Source organism: Thamnophis elegans, chromosome 3, assembly GCF_009769535.1.
Source record: "Thamnophis elegans isolate rThaEle1 chromosome 3, rThaEle1.pri, whole genome shotgun sequence".
Taxonomy (NCBI): domain Eukaryota; kingdom Metazoa; phylum Chordata; class Lepidosauria; order Squamata; family Colubridae; genus Thamnophis; species Thamnophis elegans.
In genome coordinates this window covers 58,228,199-58,250,342 of record NC_045543.1, presented here as the reverse complement: position 1 = coordinate 58,250,342, position 22,144 = coordinate 58,228,199, and the positions used below count along the sequence as shown (strand labels likewise).

The 22,144-nt window shown below is 44.8% G+C and overlaps 1 protein-coding gene and 1 long non-coding RNA gene across 3 annotated transcripts; one reads left to right on the top strand and one right to left on the bottom strand.

Annotated features, from left to right (window-relative positions):
* Nucleotides 1-11,865: 11,865 nt before the first annotated feature.
* SLC46A2 (solute carrier family 46 member 2) lies at nt 11,866-18,421 on the bottom strand. The gene is made up of 4 exons (XM_032213796.1): nt 16,686-18,421; nt 15,400-15,483; nt 13,657-13,813; nt 11,866-12,079 (listed from the first exon to the last, which is right to left on the bottom strand). Exons 1-4 carry the CDS (start codon nt 17,713-17,715, stop codon nt 12,058-12,060), a joined length of 1,293 nt encoding a protein of 430 aa, XP_032069687.1. The 5' UTR covers nt 17,716-18,421; the 3' UTR covers nt 11,866-12,057.
* LOC116506141 lies at nt 15,510-21,939 on the top strand. 2 transcript variants are annotated; one of them, XR_004255006.1, is made up of 3 exons: nt 15,510-15,700; nt 20,014-20,145; nt 21,900-21,939. It is a non-coding gene; the product is annotated as an uncharacterized LOC116506141 (long non-coding RNA). The 2 variants fall into 2 exon arrangements; XR_004255007.1 differs by having other exon boundaries at nt 15,513-15,700; nt 20,049-20,145.
* The last annotated feature ends 205 nt before the right edge of the window (nt 21,940-22,144 follow it).

The window sequence follows — 22,144 nt, the reverse complement described above, 5'->3', positions numbered from 1 at the left end:
GCTGTATCACCTGTTTGCCATAGTAATATCTTCTCTCCTCTAAATACAAACAGTTCTTTACCCAAAATAGAGGAAATATGAGTGTTGCCAACAAAACAGGAAAGAAATGCAGCCGTCTCACAACTCACAAAAGGCCTCCAGTTAATAAATGAACCAGCAAAGGCAGGTGTCACAATGGGAGACATGTCACCGTTACCTTAGCAACCTGGGAATGATTCCTCTTCTTGGGATTTTTTAAAAAGTTCATAAATATAGTTTAGTTAATACAGTTGCTTTTTGAGTAGAAGGTGAATGAAGAGCAAAAGGGTCTTTCTTCCCCATTTATATCTTAACAATGGTATAAAGATGCCTCAATAAGTGCTGTATCTACTGGGCCCCCAATGTTGCTTTCATATTTCTTAACTTGTTTATTTTCCTTCTCTTTTTTCATTTCTTTCACTTTTTCTTTCTATCCTTTTTCCTTTTGTCTTTTATCCTGTGAGAAAAATATAAATTAAACAATAATAATTTTTGCTGGCCCATAATTGGGAAACGGTGTGGACAAGTGACTCAAATAAATTTAGCCCCATGTGTATTCTTACAAGGATGATGCATTTCTCCTTGGATGTCCTCCAATTCTGAGTCTAAATTACTGCTCCTGAAACATTTAATGGTTTTTATTTTCTTTATTTGGCAGGTGTTTGTATAAGCCATCAACATTGATTGACGAGTTTAAAGTTTATCTACATCTATTTTATTTTTGTCTTTGATTAAAATTTGGAAAGTTTGGATTGTGGCAAGATATAAACTTAATATATAAATAAGGATAATTAGCCATTAAATTGCTTCTTTATTAGCCATTACATAAGAAGCATGTACTGTTCTTATGCTTTGGAAATTATAGATGTGCATTTCCGAGGAAGACATGGTGGACTGAAGATTGTTTAAAAGCAGAGTCGATGAACACAGCAAAGGATGAAGAGCCAGTGAACAGACAGGCTCTTTGAATCTCTCTGGACAAAAAGAGGACAGGAGATTTCCCACAAGTGCTCCAGATATTTGCTTCTTGTGAGGGGAACACACATTAGCAATCTCCAACAGCTTCAGAGCTCTGAAAATGAGAGAATGGCCACCTTGCTCAAATCACTGTTATATATCTATTCTTTTTACTGTACAAATGAGTTCCATATTTCATTATACTTGCCCTTAGAAAATGTATGTCTATATAGGCAATATGTTCATAGATGGCAAGTGTAATAGGTCGTAAATTTACCTAGTGAACAGAGCCATGCAGGTAGAGCTTGACTTATGACCAGTCTCTTCAATGTTATGAGCAACCTGAAAAAGAGGACTTACAACTGAAATTCAAAGTTCCAACAGTTGGGCCCCCTCTACAGTCACATGACCAAACTTCAGGAGCTCAGCAACATGGCTGCATTAACGGTCGTTTGCAGCAGCCCACATCCATGGGGCCATGTTTTATGATGGTTTTGTTGAAAAGCAGCATTTCCAGTTTTTGACAAAACTGCACCCATATGAAATAATTGGTTATCAATTGTGGTGTTCATTTACCTACAGCTTAACAACCATGGTTCACTTTAAAGCTTTACATTCACTTAACAAGCATAGCAAAAAGAGTTATGAAATCATAAAAGTTATCTGAGTGTTTTGTGATCACCACAACATATGACCATAATGGGCAGGCTCCATTGAGGTCATGACTACCTGTACATTTATCTTTGCAATGTTGCAAAATCAGTATTTTAACCATAGTAAGGGCATAAAGAATCCACTTACATTGTTAGGTTCCATGTACTAGGTATATAGTTCAAGACAATTTTAGTTTTTGTTGTGCAGTCATATTTATGCAGTCTACTACTTTCTCTTAAAACATGTTAAATATAGAACATAGTAAAACTCATGTTTTAAAGATGCATTATCTTTATTACATCTCCAACAAAATGATGTCTTAGACATTGCTTTTTTTATATAAATGTAACAAAGTCTAGTTCTAAATATTATTTTTTGTGGTGGTGATGCTGATGCTGATGTTATCCATTCAGTCATGTCCCACTATTGGCGATTCTAGTGGGCCAAGATATTATTTTCTTTTATATTTGATCCAGCAGAAAGAAAATAGAAAAATGCCAAGGAATTTTATATGGTATGGAATGAGTGGTACAAATGATTAGAGGACAGGTGTAAAGCTTAAGGAAAGAATAAATGAAGAAGGCACAGGAGTTATAAATTAACAATGTATAGGTAGAGATGAACAAACATGTATAAATAGAATGAAGGATTGTAAATTAAGGAATGTATATAATAGTATCATATGTATAGACAAAGGGAAACTGAAATAAGAGGGGAGAAGTACATTTATAATGGATGTAGGTGGAAATGTACAGAAGGAAATTGCAAAAAAAAATAATCATTCATCATTCATCATTTATTATATTTGTATGCCGCCCTATCCCGAGGGACTCAGGGCAGCTAACAAGGAGGGGGGAAGGGGAATACAAACAAGAGACAAACAAGCAAGTTAAAAAACAAGGCAACAGTCACATCAGATTAAGTGGGGCCGGGAACTCATCAGCCCCAGGCCTGCTGGAACAGCCAGATCTTAGTGGCTTTGCGGAAAGCTGGAAGGGTAGTGAGGGTCCGGATCTCCCCGGGGAGATCATTCCAGAGGGCCGGAGCAGCCACAGAGAAGGCCCTCCCCTGAGGGGTCGACAGTCGACATTGGCTAGCAGATGGAATTCGGAGGAGGCCTAATCTGTGGGATCTAATTGGTCGTAGGGAGGTGATCGGCAGGAGGCGGTCTCTCAAGTACCCAGGTCCAATGCCATGTAGGGCTTTAAAAGTAATGACTAGCACCTTGAAGCGAGTCCAGAGACCAACAGGCAGCCAGTGCAGCTCGCGGAGGATAGGTGTGACGTGGGTGTACCGAGGTGCACCCACAATCGCTCGCGCGGCTGCATTCTGGACAAGCTGAAGTCTCCGAATGCTCTTCAAGGGCAGCCCCATGTAAAGCGCGTTACAGTAGTCCAGTCTTGAGGTCACAAGGGCGTGAGTGACTGTTCTAAGAGCCTCCCGGTTCAGGTAGGGTTGCAATTGGTGCACCAGGCGAACCTGGGCAAATGCCCCCCTGGTCACAGCCGACAAGTGGTGTTCTAAAGTCAGCTGTGGGTCCAGGAGGACTCCCAAATTGCGAACCCTGTCTGAGGGGTGTAAAGTTTGACCCCCCAGCCTGAGAGATGGAATACAAGGCCAATCTTTGGGAGGGAACAGCAGCAGCCACTCGGTCTTGTCGGGATTGAGCGCAAGCTTGTTCAACCCCATCCAGATCCTGACAGCCTCCAGGCACTGACACATCACTTCAACCGCTTCACTGAGTTGGCACAGGACGGACAGATACAACTGTGTATCGTCCGCATATTGATGGTATTTTATCCCGTGCCGGCGAATGATATCACCCAGTGGCTTCATGTAGATATTAAACAGGAGGGGGGACAGGACCGAACCCTGCGGCACCCCGTAGTTAAGGGGCTATGGGGTCGATCTCTGCCCTCTGACCAACACCGACTGCGACCTGTCCGAGAGGTAGGAGGAGAACCACCGAAGAACGGTGCCTCCCACTCCCACCTCCCGCAACTGCCGCAGAAGGATACCATGGTCGATGGTATCGAAGGCCGCTGAGAGGTCAAGGAGCACTAGGATGGAGGCATGGCCCTCATCCCTGGCTCTCCAGAGATCATCGATCAGCGCGACCAAAGCAGTTTCCGTGCTGTAGCCAGGCCTGAAACGGGACTGACTTTTTAATAAAACTGTTTAATAAAAATATTTTTTTTAAATGCCAAGGAACTATTGCTATATGGAAGGGAGAAAAGATGTGTTTCCACAGTAATAAATGGGGATCAGTGGTGAGCAATCAGCCTTTTCATTTGCCCTCCACCCAAGGATTTTTCTGTGCAACAACAGATCTGCGCAATTCTTTTGTGTATGGAGTGTGTTTGGTGTGACTGTTTGATGAATGAACCCACCTAATTTTAATTATCTTTATTATTATACTATTGTATTTTATATGTTTTTAATGGACTATAGTGGGGTATATATGAGAGAGTGATTGAGAGTGCATCTGAGAGGACTGAAGGCGCGCCCTGGTGCCTCCCCCACTGAGTGCATAAGCAGAAGTGGTAGGGGGGCCCAGGCCTACCCCTCGTCCTAGAATGAGTGATAGATGCGGCCTGCTGGGAAGAGCGTGGGCCATGGGAGGGGGAGGGGGGTCTTCGGGGATGGGGGCAGGCCAGAGCATCCCTGTCATGATTGGGAGGGGCAGGTATGGTGGGAGCTACAGGGCTAGCCATTACCAGGGAAGAAGGTCTCGCTACGTCACAGCGATCCCTCGTTCCGGCCCTGCAAGCTCAACTCAAGGACCTGGTGGCAAGAGAAGCCAGGGCCCTGATCTCAGGTTGCTGTTGCTAAATGCTAGGTCTGTGATTCATAAAGCTCCCCTCGTCCAGGACTTAATACTTGATGAGGGGGCAGACCTGGCATGTATTACTGAGACCTGGTTGGGCCATGAGGGAGGAGTCCCCCTCTCCGAAATGTGCTCAGAAGGGTTTCAGGTGCTCCACCAACCACGACACCAGAAGAAGGGGTGGGGGAGTGGCAATTATTATCCGAGGATCATTAGCTCCTCGCAGGAGCCCTGCTCCGGAGATTGTGGGGTGTGAGTCCCTTCTTTTGAAGTTGGACCTAGGGGTTCAAGTGGGCTTGTTGCTGACGTACCTACCTCCTAGCTGCGTCACAACAGCCCTGCCTGCGCTCCTGGAGTCAGTAGCCAGGTTGGCGGTTGAGTTCCCCAGACTGTTGGTACTGGGGGACTTCAACCTGCCATCCCTAGGTGAACACTCTGATGGGGCCCAGGAGTTCATGGCTTCCATGATAGCCATGGACTTGACCCAGGTAATTCAGGGTCCGACTCATAGAGCGGGACACACACTCGACCTAGTGTTTCTCTCGGGGCAGTGGAGACGTGATCTTGAGTTAAGAGGAGTAGACATCTCGCCCTTGTCATGGTCGGATCACTCCCTGTTGAGGCTTGATTTTCGGAAGCTACTCCCCCACCGCAGGGAGGTGGAACCGATTAAGTGGTTCTGCCCCAGGCACCTGATGGGTTGGGTTTTCAGAAGGAGCTTGGGGAGATACCTGACTCTCTTGCCCACAATCTGACAGAGTCCTTGCTTGCCGCCTGGAATACAGTGGTGACTGACGCCCTAGATCGGATTGCACCTTTGCGGCCTCTCCGCTGCAGTGGATCCAGGAGGGCACCTTGGTTTACTGAGGAACTCCGGGAGATGAAGCGCCAAAAGCGACATTGGAGGGCTAGCAACTCCGAATCCTACCGAACACTACTAAGAGCCTTTATTAGGACTTATTTAGTGGCGATATGGGCGGCAAAATGTGCGCATTTTTCCGCTCTTATTGCGTCCGCAGAATCTCGCCCAGCCGCCCTGTTTAGGATAACCCGTTCCCTCCTGAAAGGGGGGGAAATGTGGGATGCCTTACAGGGATGAGCTGAGGAGTTTGCTCAGTTTCTGTCGGACAAAATCGCTCAGATTCGGACAGACCTGGACTCCATTTGGACAGAACCAGCAGAGATGCCGAGGGAGGGTCTTGTTCAGACTTTCTGGAATGATGAAGTGGACAAGGCCATGGGAGCGATGAGTGCCTCCACCTGCTTACTGGATCAGTGCCCCTCCTGGCTGGTTACGACCAGCAGGGAGGTAACACGAGGCTGGCTCCAGAGAATTACGAACACCTCCTTGCAGGAGGGATCCTTTCCACAACCTCTGAAGGAGGCGGTGGTGAGACCACTCCTCAAGAAGTCTTCTCTGGACCCAGCTATTTTTAAAAATTATCGCCCAGTCTCCAACCTCCCTTTTTTAGGGAAGGTTGTTGAGAAGGTGGTGGCCCTCCAACTCCGATGGTCCTTGGATGAAGCAGATTATCTAGTCTCTTTTCAGTCTGGTTTCAGGCCTGGTTACTGCACCGAAACCGCTTTGGTCGCACTGACCGATGATCTCTGGCGGGCCAGGGATAGAGGGCATTCCTCTATCCTTGTGCTCCTTGACCTCTCAGCGGCCTTCGATACCATCGACCATGGTTTTTAGATTTTTTTAGATTTTAGATTTTTTTTTTTTTTTAGATTTTATTAATATTTGTAGGCCGCCCTTTTCCCTGAGGGGACTCAAGGCGGCTCACATAAAATCGGGGAGGGGGAATACAGACGTTAAGATAGAGATATATAATAAAATAGTCAACAACATACATTCATCATTCGGGAGGGGTAACTATCCTTGTCCCCAGGCCTGACGGGCGAGCCAGTTCTTAAGGGCTATGCGGAAGGCCTGGACGGTGGAGAGGGTGCGAATCTCTACGGGGAGCTCGTTCCAAAGGGTCGGGGCTACTACTGAGAAGGCCCTCCTCCTTGTAGTTGCCAGCCGACACTGGCTGGCCGATGGAATGCGGAGGAGGCCTAATCTATGTGATCTTATTGGTCGCAGGGATGTAATTGGCAGAAGGCGGTCTCTCAAGTATCCAGATCCACTGCCATGTAGGGCTTTATGGGTGACTAATAGCACCTTGAAGCGCATCCGGAGATCAACAGGTAGCCAGCGCAGCTCGCGGAGGATAGGTGTTATGCGGGTGAACCGAGGTGCACCCACAATCACTCGCGCGGCCGCGTTCTGTACTAGCTGAAGTCGCCGGATGCTCTTCAAGGGCAGCCCCATGTAGAGCACATTGCAGTATTCCAGCCTAGAGGTCACAAGGGCCCGGGTGACTGTTGTGAGAGCCTCCCGATTCAGGTAGGGTCGCAACTGGCGCACCAGGCGAACCTGGGCGAATGCCCCCCTGGTCACAGCCATTAAATGGTGGTCAAACGATAGCTGTGGATCCAGGAGGACTCCTAAGTTGCGAACCCTCTCTGAGGGGTATAGAATTTGACCCCCCAGCCTGAGTGATGGAATATTGGTCGAATCTTTGGGAGGGAAACACAACAGCCACTCGGTCTTTTCTGGGTTGAGTACAAGCTTGTTAACCCTCATCCAGTCCATAACAGCTTCAAGGCCCCGGTTCATCACGTCTGCCGCTTCATTGAGTTGGCACGGGGCGGACAGATACAATTGAGTAACGTCCGCATATTGATGGTATCTAATCCCGTGCCTGCAAATGATCTCTCCCAGCGGTTTCATGTAGATGTTGAATAGTAGGGGGGATAAGACCGAGCCCTGAGGCACCCCATAAGTTAGGGGCCTAGGGGACGATCTCTGCCCCCCCACTAACACCGACTGCGACCTGTCCGAGAGGTAGGAGGAGAACCACCGCAACACGGTGCCTCCCACTCCCACCTCCCGCAGTCGTCGCAGAAGGATACCATGGTCGATGGTATCGAAAGCCGCTGAGAGGTCAAGGAGGACCAGGATGGAGGAGTGTCCTCCATCTCTGGCTCTCCAGAGATCATCGATCAATGCACAGAAGCGGTTTCTGTGCTGTAACCGGGTCTGAAGCCTGACTGGAAGGGGTCTAGATAGTTTGCTTCCTCCAAGGACCGCTGGAGCTGGAAGGCCACCACCTTCTCGACAACCTTCCCCAGGAAGGGGAGGTTGGAAACTGGACGATAGTTATTAAGGATAGCTGGATCCAAAGATGGCTTCTTCAGGAGGGGTCTCACCACCGCCGCTTTCAGTGCGGCGGGGAAGTTCCTTGGTATCCTTCTGCGATGGCTGGAAGAGGTGGGAGTGGGAGGCACCGTTTTACAATGGTTCTCCTCTTACCTCTCCGACAGGTCGCAGTCGGTGTTGGTTGGAGGACAGAGGTCAACTCCTAGGCCCTCAATTATGGGGTACCGCAGGGGTCAGTCTTGTCCCCCCTCCTATTTAATATCTACATGAAGCCACTGGGTGAGATCATTCGCCGGCACGGGATTAAATACCACCAGTACGCGGACGACACTCAGTTGTATCTGTCTGCCCTGTGCCAACTCAGTGTAGCGGTGGAAGTGATGTGCCAGTGCCTAGAAGCTGTTAGGGTCTGGATGGGAGCAAACAAACTTGCACTCAATCCTGACAAGACCGAATGGCTGTGGATGTTGCCCCCCAAGGACAGTCCAGCTAGTCTGTCCTTAAGCCTGGGAGGAGAAAATTTGCTCCCCTCAGAGAGGGTCTGCAACTTGGGGGTCCTCCTGGATCCGCAGCTGACTTTGGAACATCACCTGTCGGCTGTGACCAGGGGGCCCTTTGCCCAGGTTCGCCTGGTGCAACAGTTGCGACCCTATTTGGACCGGGAGGCACTTCAAACAGTCACTCACGCCCTCGTCACCTCAAGACTGGATTACTGTAATGCGCTCTACTTGGGGCTGTCCCTGAGAAGTGTTCAGAGACTACAATTAGTCCAGAATGCAGCCGCGCGAGCGATATTGGGTGTACCAAGGTACACCCATACTACACCTATCCTCCGCGAGCTGCACTGGCTTCCCATTGGTCTCCGAGCACAATTCAACGTTCTGGTTATCACCTTTAAAGCCCTACATGGCCTAGGACATGGATACCTACGAGACCGTCTCCTGCCGCATACCTCCCTAAGACCAATAAGATCGCACAGGATGGGCCTTCTCCAGGTGCCTTCAGCTGGACAATGCCGGCTGGCGAAGCCTCGGAGTAGGGCCTTCTCTGTTCCTGCTCCGGCCCTATGGAACGAGCTACCCCCAGAGATCTGGACCCTACCCACTCTCCTGGCCTTCCGTAAAGCTATTAAAACCTGGCTTTTCCGGCAGGCCTGGGGCTGTTGACCTCTTGATTGAGGTCCAGCCCCCCTTTGATTGGGTGCATGTTGTGTTTTTGTCTTAATCTTGTTGTATCTTATTGTTTTAATCCTTTTTTAATATTTTTCATTTCTGTAAGCCGCCCGGAGTCCTCCGGGATTGGGCGGCCCATAAATTCAATAAATGAAATGAAATGAAACACTCCCAAATTTCTCAAAACCTTTTTTTTAGCACAGACCTGCAAGAGGCAAATGATACCTTTAAAAATCAAATCTCTGTTTAATCAATCCACAAGCTCTTCTGTGGAGGTTTAATCAGAAATAAGCCAAATGGTAGTCAACAAAGTTCACTCCTGAGCAAATCAATATAGATTGAGATAGTCTGACATGTTGAAATCCCAGGAATTTGACTTCAGGCTTGCTCCCAGTAAGTAACCAGGAGACTGGGAGTTCTAGTTTCATCTTAGGCATAGAAGATAGCTGGTTGATTTTGGACCAGTCACTCTCTCCTGACCCAGCCCACTGTAGAGGTGGGTTCCTGCCGGTTCGGCCTGGTTCAGCAGAACGGGTAGTGGAATTCAGGCCTGAGTCGCAGAACTGGCAGCGACCCAAGCCTGTCACGCCCCCAAACCAGTTCCTTCACTGCTGCTTGGTTGCCGCCATTTTGGATTTTAGTGACTGCGCATGTGAAGTTCACTGTAAATTGTTCTGCACATGTGCACAGAACAATTAACATTGAACAGTGCACACACATGCACCATGCATCTGGCATGCACACTCACTTTGCTCGCTCTCGCATTGTGCATAGGTTGCAAACTGGCAGTAACGCCAGCAGCAACCCTCCCCTGGTTGGTCTCCATGCCCAGTGTAGCGGCAATAACAGCAGCAGCTCCACTCCTGGGTGTGGGCTGCAGCAGCAGCGGCACTGCAAGCGGGTGTGAAAATGGGAAGTCCTGGTCTCGTTGCCAACTGCCCTGATGTGCTCTGTGCTCTGCCTAACCACTCACTCACTCACCCTCCCGCCTGGCTCTCCAGCTGCTGACGGTGAGTTGTCCCCATAGTGAGTTGGCTGTATGGAGTTGTCCTGCATCAATTTAGCAGTGGTTAGTTGGCTGAGGCCCTGAGTCCTTGGGAGAAGGGCGGCATATAAATCTAATCTCAATCTCAATCTCTGAGGCAAAGTGGGAGTGGTGAACTGTCTTTGATGAACTAACTGCAGCATGTTATCCTAGACCTCCCCCCCCCCCCCCAGTGTGCTACGTTTCATCCAACTTTTGTTGTCTGAGTAGGAGTGCACACTTCCAAAGAAAGGGCTGGATTGCAGTTGCTCCCCATTTTTCTTTTCGGCAAATACTTAGAAGAGGTCCAGAGGCTGCCTTACAACTAAAAGTGCTTCTAAAGATTGTAACTTTGTTATGTAGTATGCAAGCTTCCCATTCATTTATTATTATGTTAAAAATAACTAAATAACATTCAGGGCAGTGGTGGGATTCAAATAATTTACCAACCAGTTCTCTCCCCTAATGACCAGCTGGGTAGGCAGGGCTCGGTGGTCATGTGATCATGTGGGCGTGGCCAAGTCAATGTCACTCAGGTCGATGGGAACTTTGCCTTAGTTGTTACAATGATAATAAGGGTTAACTGGAGAGACAGGGTTAACTGGAGAGACAGTTTCTGTAAGCAGGGCAATAAAGATTAGGCTAGAAACAACACCAGAATGTTTCCTTCCTGCCTTCCTTACAGGATTAGCCCTATAAAGTGGGAAAAAACAAAAGATTTCTTCCAACAACCGGTTCTCCGAACTGCTTAGAAAGTTACCAACCGGTTCTCCCGAATAGGTGCGAACTGGCTGAATCCCACCACTGATCCAGGGGTATATGGATCTTGGTGTTGAGGGTTCTTCCCTAAGTGTGACATTGTCTATCTCATGATTTATTTCATTTCTTAGCTAGGGAATCTGCTCATTGTCTTTCTATCTTCACCATCTTGTTTTGAGAACCTGAGCCTTGTGAAGCCTGGTGAACTGTCTTTGATGAACTAACTGCAGCGTTAGCACTGGGAGCACTGAAACGCTGGAGTGTAAATGATATTATAGGCATATATAGTCTTCTAACCCTTCATCCAGTGGCAGATTAAGGTTCACTGGTGCCCTAAGCACTGACAATTCTTGATGCCTTCCTCTTTTGTACATACTGTACAAATCTTCATTGTTTTTTTCTTTCTCATCTTTGTGGTGGCCCCCTTTGGGCCTGGTGCCCTAAGCACGTGCTTAGTCTGCTTAATGGTCAATACACCAATGCCTTCATCCAAAAACTGGATATTTCACTGAGATTTAAGGAACAAGGATCCTATGAGTTGGGAGTCCAACTAGTCCAACTAGTCCAACTACGTGGACTAAATATGGGGAATGGCTGTTTCTGAGAGTTCCCAGGGAAGGATATTTTGCTTTAAAATGTGAATATGGAGACTATTTGCTGGAAGAATTGTAGATGGAAAGGGGGTCGGTGAACAAACATATCCTGAATGGAAAACAGGGAGAATTCTATGAAATGTGATTCTAAAGTAGCATCACTCAAGAACTGCATGCCTCCTACTCCATACATGGTTTTCAGTTGCTCTCCCTACGCAGTTTCAACAGCCTAGTCATACAGGAAAGAGTACAGGAAACTAGTTCCTAGAACTAAATATCCCTAATGACATAAGAGTACTTGAGAGACCGCCTGCTGCCAATTACCTCCCACAGACCCATTAGATCTCACAGGGTTGGCCTCCTCCTCTGGGTGCCATCTACCAGCCAATGCCACCTGGCTATTACCCAGGGGAGGCCTTCTCTGTGGCAGTTCCGGCCCTCTGGAATGAACTCCCCACAGGGATTTGGACCCTCACCTCTCTCCAGGCCTTCCGAAAAGCCGTCAAAACCTGGCTTTGCCGGCAGGCCTGGGGGTGATGAGTTCCCTCCCCTCTCGACATGTATGGCTGTGCGACTGTTGTCTACTTTTATTATTTGTATTTTGTCTTTTATGTTCCCCTTTTTTTCCCCCTTGAATTGTTCGCCACCCTGAGTCCTCCCGGAGAAGGGCGGCATACAAATAATACAATACAATACAATACAATACAATACAATACAATAATTAGTATCAAGGCTGTCTTTCAGGTAGTCAGTCTGTCTGGTTGCTCCAACTTGCTCTGTAGCTCTGCTTCTGATGTCGACAGTTGTTTTCTATTGGTTAATTTCTCTGCTAAATCAGTTTGTGTTTATTGCTTGTAGGCTACCAAACTGCAAGGGAGAGAAAAGGAAATTGGAGATGGAGAAAGTGAATTAATTTCCATGGTTGAGCAACCTCATCTACATTTCTGAAACACACATTTTACTTCCTTAAAGTGGGATAATCTTCTTTTTTGGCAGCTGACCCAAGGCTACCTCAAGTGGTTTTGCTCCTGGAGAAGGAGAAAAAAAAACGGCCTTCTCAAAGGTACTTTCCCAGAAGCGAATGGGACTTTCTTGGGGTTTTTTTCGTTGAAAATGATTTGCTTCCCATCCAAAAGTTTCTTTAGCTCTCATCTTGGAAAAAAAAATCAAGGAAGTTCAGTTGCCTTTTGGAAAAGCACCTGGGAGACCATCATGACTTGGATGACTGAGACTCTCCACAGACAAGCATTTTCAAAATAAAATCTTATATTACCACTATTGCAGTAAAATGTCTGAAGTACAAAACTCCACAAGTAAAGCACAACCCCCCCCCCCCAGAAACAAATATTGTACACAAAAAAGGGGGCTAATAACTTTTGTGGACATTCCTAAAGAAAAGTAGTGTTTGTACAAAGGATAGTTCGATGGAGCCTCTGGCCAAACCTCAACCTGATTTCAGGGAGAGCATTTGCAATATAGAGTCCAGAATGACACAAATATCACCATCTTTTTGAACATCTTTGGAAATTTGGAGAAATGGCAATATTCAGGGTTCTCAGCTCTTAGATAACACATGAATTTTGCACAGCTCTTCTTCCTCTGCAGGCATTCTATAATACATATTGTGTTTCCCTGAAAATAAGACAGGGTCTTATTTTCTTTTGACCCCCAAAATAAGGTTTGGCCTTATTTTCGGGGAGGTCTTATTATTTTTGAGGTGCAGGAGGCAGTGAGCATGGTTACCTCATGACTGCTGCTGTGTTGCAATATTTTGGAGAGGGCTTATTTTTGGAGGAGGGCTTATTTTAATCCATATGCTCAAAAGCCCGATTGGGCTTATTATCCGGGGATGTCTAATTTTCAGGAAAACAGTAATTTAAAAAATATAGGAGCAGTAGATTATGATCTCCTAGGATGCGGTAGCTCAATGGCTTAGACACTGAGCTTGTTGATCAGAAAGGTCGGCAGCTCAGTGGTTTGAATCCCTAGTGCCATGAACAGAGTGAGCTCCTGTTGTTTTCTGCCAACCTAGCAGTTGGCAGAACTACTGGAAAAATGCAAGTAGAAAAATTAGGAACCACCTTTGGTGGGAAGGTAACAGCGTTCCTTGTGCCTTTGGCATTTAGTCATGCCAGCCACATGACCACAGAGACGTCTTTGGACAGCTGACTCTTCAGCTTTGAAACAGAGATGAGCAGCACCCCCTAGAGTCAGGAATGACTAGCACATATGTGCAAGGGGAACCTCTACCTTTACCTTTACCTATGAGGCATGGTTGTGGGTTCATCATAATGAATTACATTGACCCAATGGCAGCTTCAGGAATTTGAAAAATCTTTGGCTTGGACTTAGATGATTGAACAAATCTTAGGAATCCAGGGATATACAGATAAGGAAAACAGGTTTGTCTTTTAAAAATTCAGTTTGACCTCAGTTTACTTTACCTGATAGGGATAAGACTCAGGCAACCAATGACACATGACAGAAGGAAGCAAAATCCACTGAACCAGCCCAGGGTGTGTTGGTAAATTTTATTATAGGCTGTTGATGTCACAACTCCAGTGATCACCAGTGACAGCTGCAGAAGGACAAACACTTTTCCTAGGAGAAAAAAGAGAGCAGATGTAAGATTGAATGAAAAAGAATGTAGGGCATATTTCTACCAGAATCCATATCACTTACAATTTATGTAGCTAATCTGTTTTTTTAAAAAAAAATGTAATTACAATGTAGTAATGGCTTGAGAGCACATTTTAATTTCAACTTGTGAAAAGTTATTCTAAAGTGCACCTGCTGGATTGTTTCTGTTATAGAGAAATAGATGGAATCCAGCATTTATTGCATAAATGCCTTATATAATCATTTCTGTACTTCTTGAACCAATTTGAACATTTGCCATTTTGTAAACAGGTTGTTGCTGCCAGAATATTGTGAGTGCTTACTATTAATAGGACAAGCAACAGCAGATAAGTGCTAGAAACTAATTCTGTAGCCAATTATAATGTAGGCAATAATTATGTTGATTTCAGGAGCTATTATTACATAATGGAAGAGCTTAATAAGTGGAACATGGAACTATAATAGGTTTAAAATTCGGTTGTAGGATTAACGGGTGTATAGCACTATCTCAGACAGAATTCTGGTCTCCTTTATGGCAGTTGGAAAGTTATTACTTCCTGACTTTTGAAATGTGATGTTAATATGCTATAAACCAAATTCTGGAGGACAAGTTGGGCTGAGAGTCACTGATAGTAGGATAGGGAGAGGTTTAGCAACACTTGTCCAATCCTTGTTGTCCATATTTCAACCCCATCCCTCAAAGCAGCGGTTTTCTTTGATTCTCAGATATAAGTTGTGAAGTCAAAAAAGATAAGTTAACCCTTTCTTCTAGGTTGATTCAACCTGACACAGTGAGTTTAAATAGCTCACAATTAATCAAAGATACTGTGGCTTTATTTGGAAGGTGATTTGGGTTTCTGGATTAATAGAAAATACCAGAGCTTTTAATGACCAACTAATAGCAACCCAAACCCAAGTTGGTTATATATTTCCACTGGTTATTGTTCTAGAAAAAGAAATGTTTTATTAGATTGGCCCATAGGATATTTCTCAAATATCTTGTATCCATCATGTGTAGGCAAATGAGATGCCCCCAGAAAGTCTAGACTGGTGGCAGTGGGTCACTTTGGCAGAATCCAGTCTGGCAGAATCCAAAATTGGTGCATGTACTAGAATTTTGTGCTGGGCAGCTAGAAACTATATTTTAACATTTCCCTTTAGTGGCCCAGAAGGTTCAATGACATTGTGCGAAATTTAAAATGGAAGCTTAAAGTTACAGCTGCTACTTTTCATAAGTCTCTGTCCAAAAAAGTCCATAGAAACCTTTTTCTAAAGGTGCTTTCAAATCAGCCCTCCTTGTAAATCAGATGTGGAATCATCCATGACATTTTTCTAAATTATGGAAGGAAAGTAGGTGCCTCCAACACCTGAAAGCTTTCGTCAAAGCCTAAGGCATTGATACTCATGGAATAGTCTTACAGGTAAGTGTAAGAATTTGGTTCTGACTCACCTGACTGGGATTACTGCATGTTTCTGTGACACCAACTCAACTGATAGGAATAAACTCAAGTCAGCTTATTCTAAAAGTCAATGTTTTCCAAAGAAATAAACACAGAACTATTTCTTACCGTAGGTTGATGCTTCAACGTGTTTGGATAACAAAGATCTGATGGTTGGCAAGGGAATGAGGGCAAAGAGCATCACAACACGAGCTGTAACAGAGCAGAATGCAGAATGATCAGGTCAAATGTCCAGCCTTTTTAAGGGAGATCAGGGTGTAGCTGTTTTAAAAAGCACAAATGGGAAGCCTCAGCTTCATGTTTGGGCATGACTGGCAACTAAGATTGTTTTCCTCAACTTTATCTTGTTTGTTGGACAAATGATGAGGAGAGTCGCATTCTTAAGACAGCAAGAAATCAATTGGTCAGGGTAAGTCTGAACGTAGGGCTCTAAAAGCCAACCTCTCTGAAGTATATTATAATCTCTGGATGTAATGCAGGTGAAGAGTAACAATAACAGCTACAATAACAATGATTTAGCGTATTAAATGAGAAGTAATAGATGTTTTCCAATAGGGTTCCCAACCTTTTCTATACCCCGCACCGCTGGAATGCTTCTGATAAGAGGTGGATTTCTGCCAGTTTGCCCTGGATCGGGCAAACCGGTAGTGGTGGGGGTGGGAGGTCCTGCTCACCTGCCCGGACACTTCTGCACATGTGCAGAAGCATCGCGTGAGCCTACGAGCGCACTTGCATGCATGAGCGAACCGGTAGTAAATAAAATAAATTGAAACACACCAGTGCTTCTGATATATTCTTGCACCCCTTAAAAAATAAATAATTATATGCATATAATTATGCATATATACACTATAATTTTGAAACTTCTAAACCCAGGTTTTTGCACCCTCTGGAATATCGAGGACCTACAGTTGGGAACCCCCTAGTGACTAGATGATGTTCTATGAAATATCAAAGGCAATGCTTATGTTCTGGAAAGGGGTCTGAAAACTGATGTCAGAGAGCAGGACCAAGCATCTCAGTGAGCCAGAGAGAAAGATCTGCCCTTAAATCCCCCCACTTCCATCAGGAATTTAATTTATAGCAGAGATGGTCTGGAGGAGTCAGAGGAAGGAAAGTGCTGCAGTATATTTTATTCTGTCCCCCGAAGCCCTTCTGATGTGCGATGCCTTGGAATTCTGAGAGTTAAAAGGGTAATGGTGGTTGGGGATCCCTTTTATAGAGACCTATTCAGAAACAATGTGTACTGGGTTTACTTTCACATAAATTAGAATAAAGCTACGGCTTAAATTTATTAAAGGTCAGTAAAAAAGAAGAGTACTAAATCTTCCATGAAATTAAACAAAAAATGTGGCTTGAATGAATGCGAGGTGCATGGAAAAACTCTGACTCACCAATGTAAAACAGGAACGTCCATCTCACAAAGGCCATAATAAGGATGCCAGCCGAGAAGGACACAATCCCAATCATGATCATGGTGGTGTCTCTTAGAAACTTGGAAAACACAAAGACTCCCAGGAAGCTGGTAATAAAGATCACATGGCCAGCAGCATTGGCATAGCCGACATATTCTGGTCCCCAGCTCAGTGGCTTCTTTAGGAAGAAGAGGGGCAGCACGTTCATTGATCCAACTACAGCCAAGTCATATAGGATGGCCCCCACAAAGAGCAGGGCAATAATGGACTTGGCAGGTCCCAGACGGGAAGGACTCTCAGATCTAAGTAACAATAAATTCTTATCATCGGCCAAATTGCTGTCAGGTTGAGCCACATCGATGGAAGTGGCTGGATCACAAACATCAAGCTTAGGGACTTGTAGGACAAATAGACTGTAGATGACACACAAGGCATATAAGGCAACACTACAGGATATCAACACTATACCATGCTGATAATTGAGATGGAAGGTAACAAAGAGGTGTCCTGAAGCAATGCTTCCCACAAAACCAGCAATGCCATAGATGAGCTCAATGCGGATGAGATGCAGGGATCTTCTGCTCTCAGATGAATGCTGGGAGCCCAGGGCCATGATGCTGGCCCAATATGTGGTGAATCCTCCAGTCAAGCCGTGCAAGACAGCAGCCCCGTACATCACCTCAATTGGCCAAGCCAACAAGATCAAAAGGAGTAGAAGGAAACGGGAGAGTAAGTAGCCAGACAAAGGCACGCAAATGCTGATCTTCCGATTTATCCGGTCACCCAGCCTAGTCAGGCCATAAGCTGATAACAGAGGGGTTAACCCATCAACAAGATGGTAGATGATGTAAAAGTCAGAGATCGCTTTTTGCTGCGCCTCCTCACTGGAATGCGCTGAAGAAGAATTGGTCTGGTTGTAGTAGTTCTTCACCACTAGCAATAGTCCTGTGTCGTAGAAAGCGCTGGCAAGCTGAGCACCAGCAACAAGAGGTTCAATCCAGGTCTTCATTGTGTCAGCAGTTGTGGTCACTGTGAGACAGTGGCTTAATTTTTCTGAGGAAAAGGAGAGAAGAAGGCCAGGAGCCAATCCAGTCCTTCTAACCTGAAAATAAAAGCTTGCCTACAGCATTGAAGGCAAACGCAAAGAAGGGATTTCCTCTCTCTGCTTCCTCAAACAGGTTTTTTTGTTTCTTCTTCCCTCCCTCTTTCCTTCAAGATCTAATTGTCTTAGCGTGCCCCAATGAGCTGACTCTTCTGTGTGCCTTCAAGAAATCACATGATCTGTGTTGAGAAATTTCTCAAACCTGATTTTTAGGAAGTGAAAGAAGTTCGGCCAGTGTGTTTGAGTGACCCAAAATATTACATTAGAATGAAGTTTTGTTGGTGTGCTCATGCGGGTGTGTATGTCTATAAATGCTCTCGCTCTCTCCCCTCCCCCCAGCTAATAGAAGTTCAGCTTTCTATTCAGAGTGTCGGAAAGAGACAATTCTGATAGTTTTGATGTTGCTATCTTTTTCAATCTTTTTCTTGGCAAGTCTCAAACTTATCTGAGGGAGAAGGGAGGTGTAATAAGGTGAGCTCCATGGTGTTGGTAAGAGTTGTGGAAGGCATGTGAAGCAACATGTGAATTTGACAATGTGTGTGGTTAAAAAAAAAGACAGACTATTTATATTTATTCTATCTATCTATCTATCATCTATCTATCTATCTATCTATCTATCTATCTATCTATCTATCATCCATCTCTCTCTCTCTCTCTCTCTCTCTCTCTCTCTCTCTCTCTCTCTCTCCTCTTTTAAAATGCACATCCCTTCAGCATGAAGTATCCTCAACATGTTAGGCCTTACTTTTACATAAATAAGAAATAGGATGTATTCCCCTCAACCCTCTTTCAGAATTGTTTCTCAAGTCTGGCTTCATATTACAGTGATTATCTGCCTTTGGATGGGTTACGATAAAACAGTAAAGTGATATAAAAACTATAGTTAAAAAACAAGTCAAAAACCAGATTAAAACAAAGCTAAAAGGAACAATTGAAAACTTGAAAGACAGCAGGAGCATCCTAATCCCAAACCCAACTAACCACTCAGCATGGCACTCTTAGTGTGAAAGACAGTGTGTAAAAGGGTTGATGGGTAGGCTAGCTAAGTAAATATTAGTCCTTTTCCATGTCTGAGAAAGAAAACAGATCGATAAACAGAAGGCCTCAGGGACGGGTTAAAAAAAATGTTCCCTGCCAGCTCTGCTACCGAAACTGCTCATAGGTAGATGAGCAAAACAAGGCTTCTGCCACACCTTGTTACAATGAGCAAGGATTTTTTTTTTGTCTCAGTTCATCATCATAATGTAAGTAGCCCTCGACTTACGGCCACAATTGAGCCCAATTTTTTTTGTTGCCACTCAAGACATTTGTGACGTGAATTTTGCCCCTTTTAATGACTTTCTTGCCACCCTTGTCAAGTGGAGTACTGCAGTTGTTCAGTTAGTAACATGATTGTTAAGTGAGTCTGGCTTTCCCATTGACTTTGCTTGTCAGGTCGCAAAAGGGGATCACATGATCCCCCGGGATTCTGCAACTGCCCTAAATATTGCCAAGTGACTTAATTATGACGATGTGTCTATGGGGATGCTGCAATGATTGTAAGTGTGAAAAATGGTTGTAAGTGTGAAAAACAGTCACAAGTCACTTTCCCCCCCAGTGACATTGTAACTTCAAATGGTCACTAAGCAAATTGTTGTAAGTCGAGGACTACATGTAAGATGACTCTTTAACAGTGCAAATTTGACCCTCTGACCAAACATTTCAAAGGTGGCAGACAGATGAGGGAGCTATAGAAATCACAAATCATCAGACTTGTACGAACTTCGTTTTGGCCACAAAGTTGCACAACCATTCACCTCCCTGTACAGAAAAGGCCATATGATTAACCCTCTTCTCTAAATTGGACACAGCTCACTAGATAGGATTAAGTGGGAACAGCATGACAGTTTAGTTCAGTGTTTTCTCTGAATGGGAGGACTTTGTGTTTCTGTGCTTCCAGTCAGAAAAACCGGCATTATATTTCACCCAAGTTGTTTTCTGGAAAAGATAGTGATTTCTCTTTCTTGAGATCGGGAGCACTGCAGTTGATAGGGGATTTTTCATCTCTGTTTAGAGAGGTGATGCTGTTTAGTGTTTCTTTTAAATTCAATTCTGCTTCCTTAAAACATTTAAAGCTCTTGCGAAATCAGTAGCAGGGAAGGGAAAACCCCAAACCAACATTTCAATGATACTTTCTTTGCCCATTAACCTCTTCCTTTCAAGCAGCTGTGCTTTCAACCCATATTTGGTTTTGCAATCAGAGCAAAGGCTGTGGATTAGAGAGATCTGTTACAACCTACATATGTTGATAGAGAAGTGATTCCCGAATCGCATGTGGGAATGAACTTTACCAGAAGGGTGAGTAAAAGGATTTTGAGTCCCAAAATAGTGTGTGTTACAAGATAGCTGTTGTGTATTTCAGAACACACTGAAATATTATTAATTACTTGAGGTGCTCACAGGGAAATTTTCAGATATTTTGCATCTTTAGAGAAGGATAGGTAAAGATAAAAGTTCCCCTTGCGCAGTGCTCATCTGCATTTCAAAACCAAAGAGCCAGCGCTGTCCGAAGACGTCTCCATGGTGATGTGGCCGGCATGACTAAATGCCGAAGGTGCATGGAACACTGTTACCCTCCCACCAAAGGTGGTCCCTATTTTTCTACTTGCATTTTTGCATGCTTTCAAACTGCTAGGTTGGTAGAAGCTGGGACAAGTAACGGGAGCTCCCTCTGTTATGTGGCACTAGGGATTCAAATCACCCAACTGCCAACCTTCTGATTGACAAGTTCAGTGTCTTAGCCACTGAGCCACCCTATGAGAAGGATAAAGGGACCCCTTTTTTAATAGTTTCTAGTAACCTTGTTTAAATCAAGCAAATGTGTTTGCCAAGCACACTGTGTAAGGCTATTCACAGTCTAGGCAGAGAACTAGTCATCGTAGACTCAGGAGTCTTTTTAGAGTTGTAAAATAAAATTGAAATCAAGTTACAACTGACAACATTTATTAGAGAATCAAGAACAGAAACTGAGAAAGGATCAGATGCTTCTTAAAACAAGTTGCCTAATTTAAACATTCATGGACGTGAAAGTGCTTTTTGCCTAGAACTGCAACTGGTCACTTTTCTGAAGCAAAATGTCCTGGAACCAGATTGCTTCCTCCTGCTTCAATCCAAGTCCTTCCTCCCCACCTGTGAAGTATCAATCAAGCTACCAGGCATGGGAAAAGTGCAGGGTAAAGAAGGAAGAGTAATCAATCCCCTTCTGGCTCAGTCCTTGGTCACTGTTGCAAAGGAATGGTGGTGCAGATAGCAAGGGATTGCGGATATTGGTACACAGGAGTCGTCCATGGAATAGGCCAGGGAAGTCAAACTCGATTTCATTGAGGGCCATATCAGGGTTATGTTTGACCTTGGGGGGCTGGGCTGGGCATGGCCAGGGTGTCCCAAGCACTCTTCCAGTGAAAACGGGCTCCCGAGCCTTGAATTTGACACCTTTGGGTTAGGCAAAATGGGATCACCACTACAACAGGATTAAAAAGGGTAGAGTACAGCCACATGAAACCGCTTCTTGGCAGAAGCAGGAGAAAAGCTGTAATTCATACCATGGTGACAAAACCAGCAGCACACAACTGGCAAAACCTGTCTTTCTTTCCTAGTTTAAGTTGACCTTCTGTGCAGCTCCTGCCCCAGCATTATATAAAAAAAATCAGATTTGACACCCTTTCGAAAGACAGCTATGCCTATGTACTTAAGGAACCTACTAGGTAGGGTCTAACCATGGCTTTAGAAAGCATTAGCCAGGTATTCCCCAGAGGAGACTTGCCCCAGACAAAATGGTTCTGGAGGACAACTGCCAGAAGACCATGGATCCCATCATAATTCTGTCATCAGCCCCGCTGGCAAGGAATGAGCTAAATTGTGCTGTTGGCCAAACTTGGATCAAGAGAAGGGAAACACTATTTTTATAGGGAAGAGCTAAAGTTCTTGTAACTTTAAGCTGCCTTATCTGTGGCTTGGAGATGAAATGAAAACACTGTCATTATGTATCAGGGAAATTTTCTTTTTTTATCATTATTACATTTATATCCTACTTTTATTCCATGGTGGCACAGTGGTTAGAATGCAGTACTCCAGGCTACATCTGTTGCCAGCTGCCAGCAGTTCAAGTCTCATCAGGCTCAAGATTGACTCAACCTTCCATCCTTCTGAGGTTGGTAAAAACCTAGATTGTTGGGGGCTGTATGCTGACTCTGTAAACTGCTTAGAGAGGTGTCAGGCCTGCAGCCATCTTTTCTTTTGGATCTTTGGCCTTCCACACTTTCTATTATTCTACTATGCATTTTCTATTGTGAGAAAA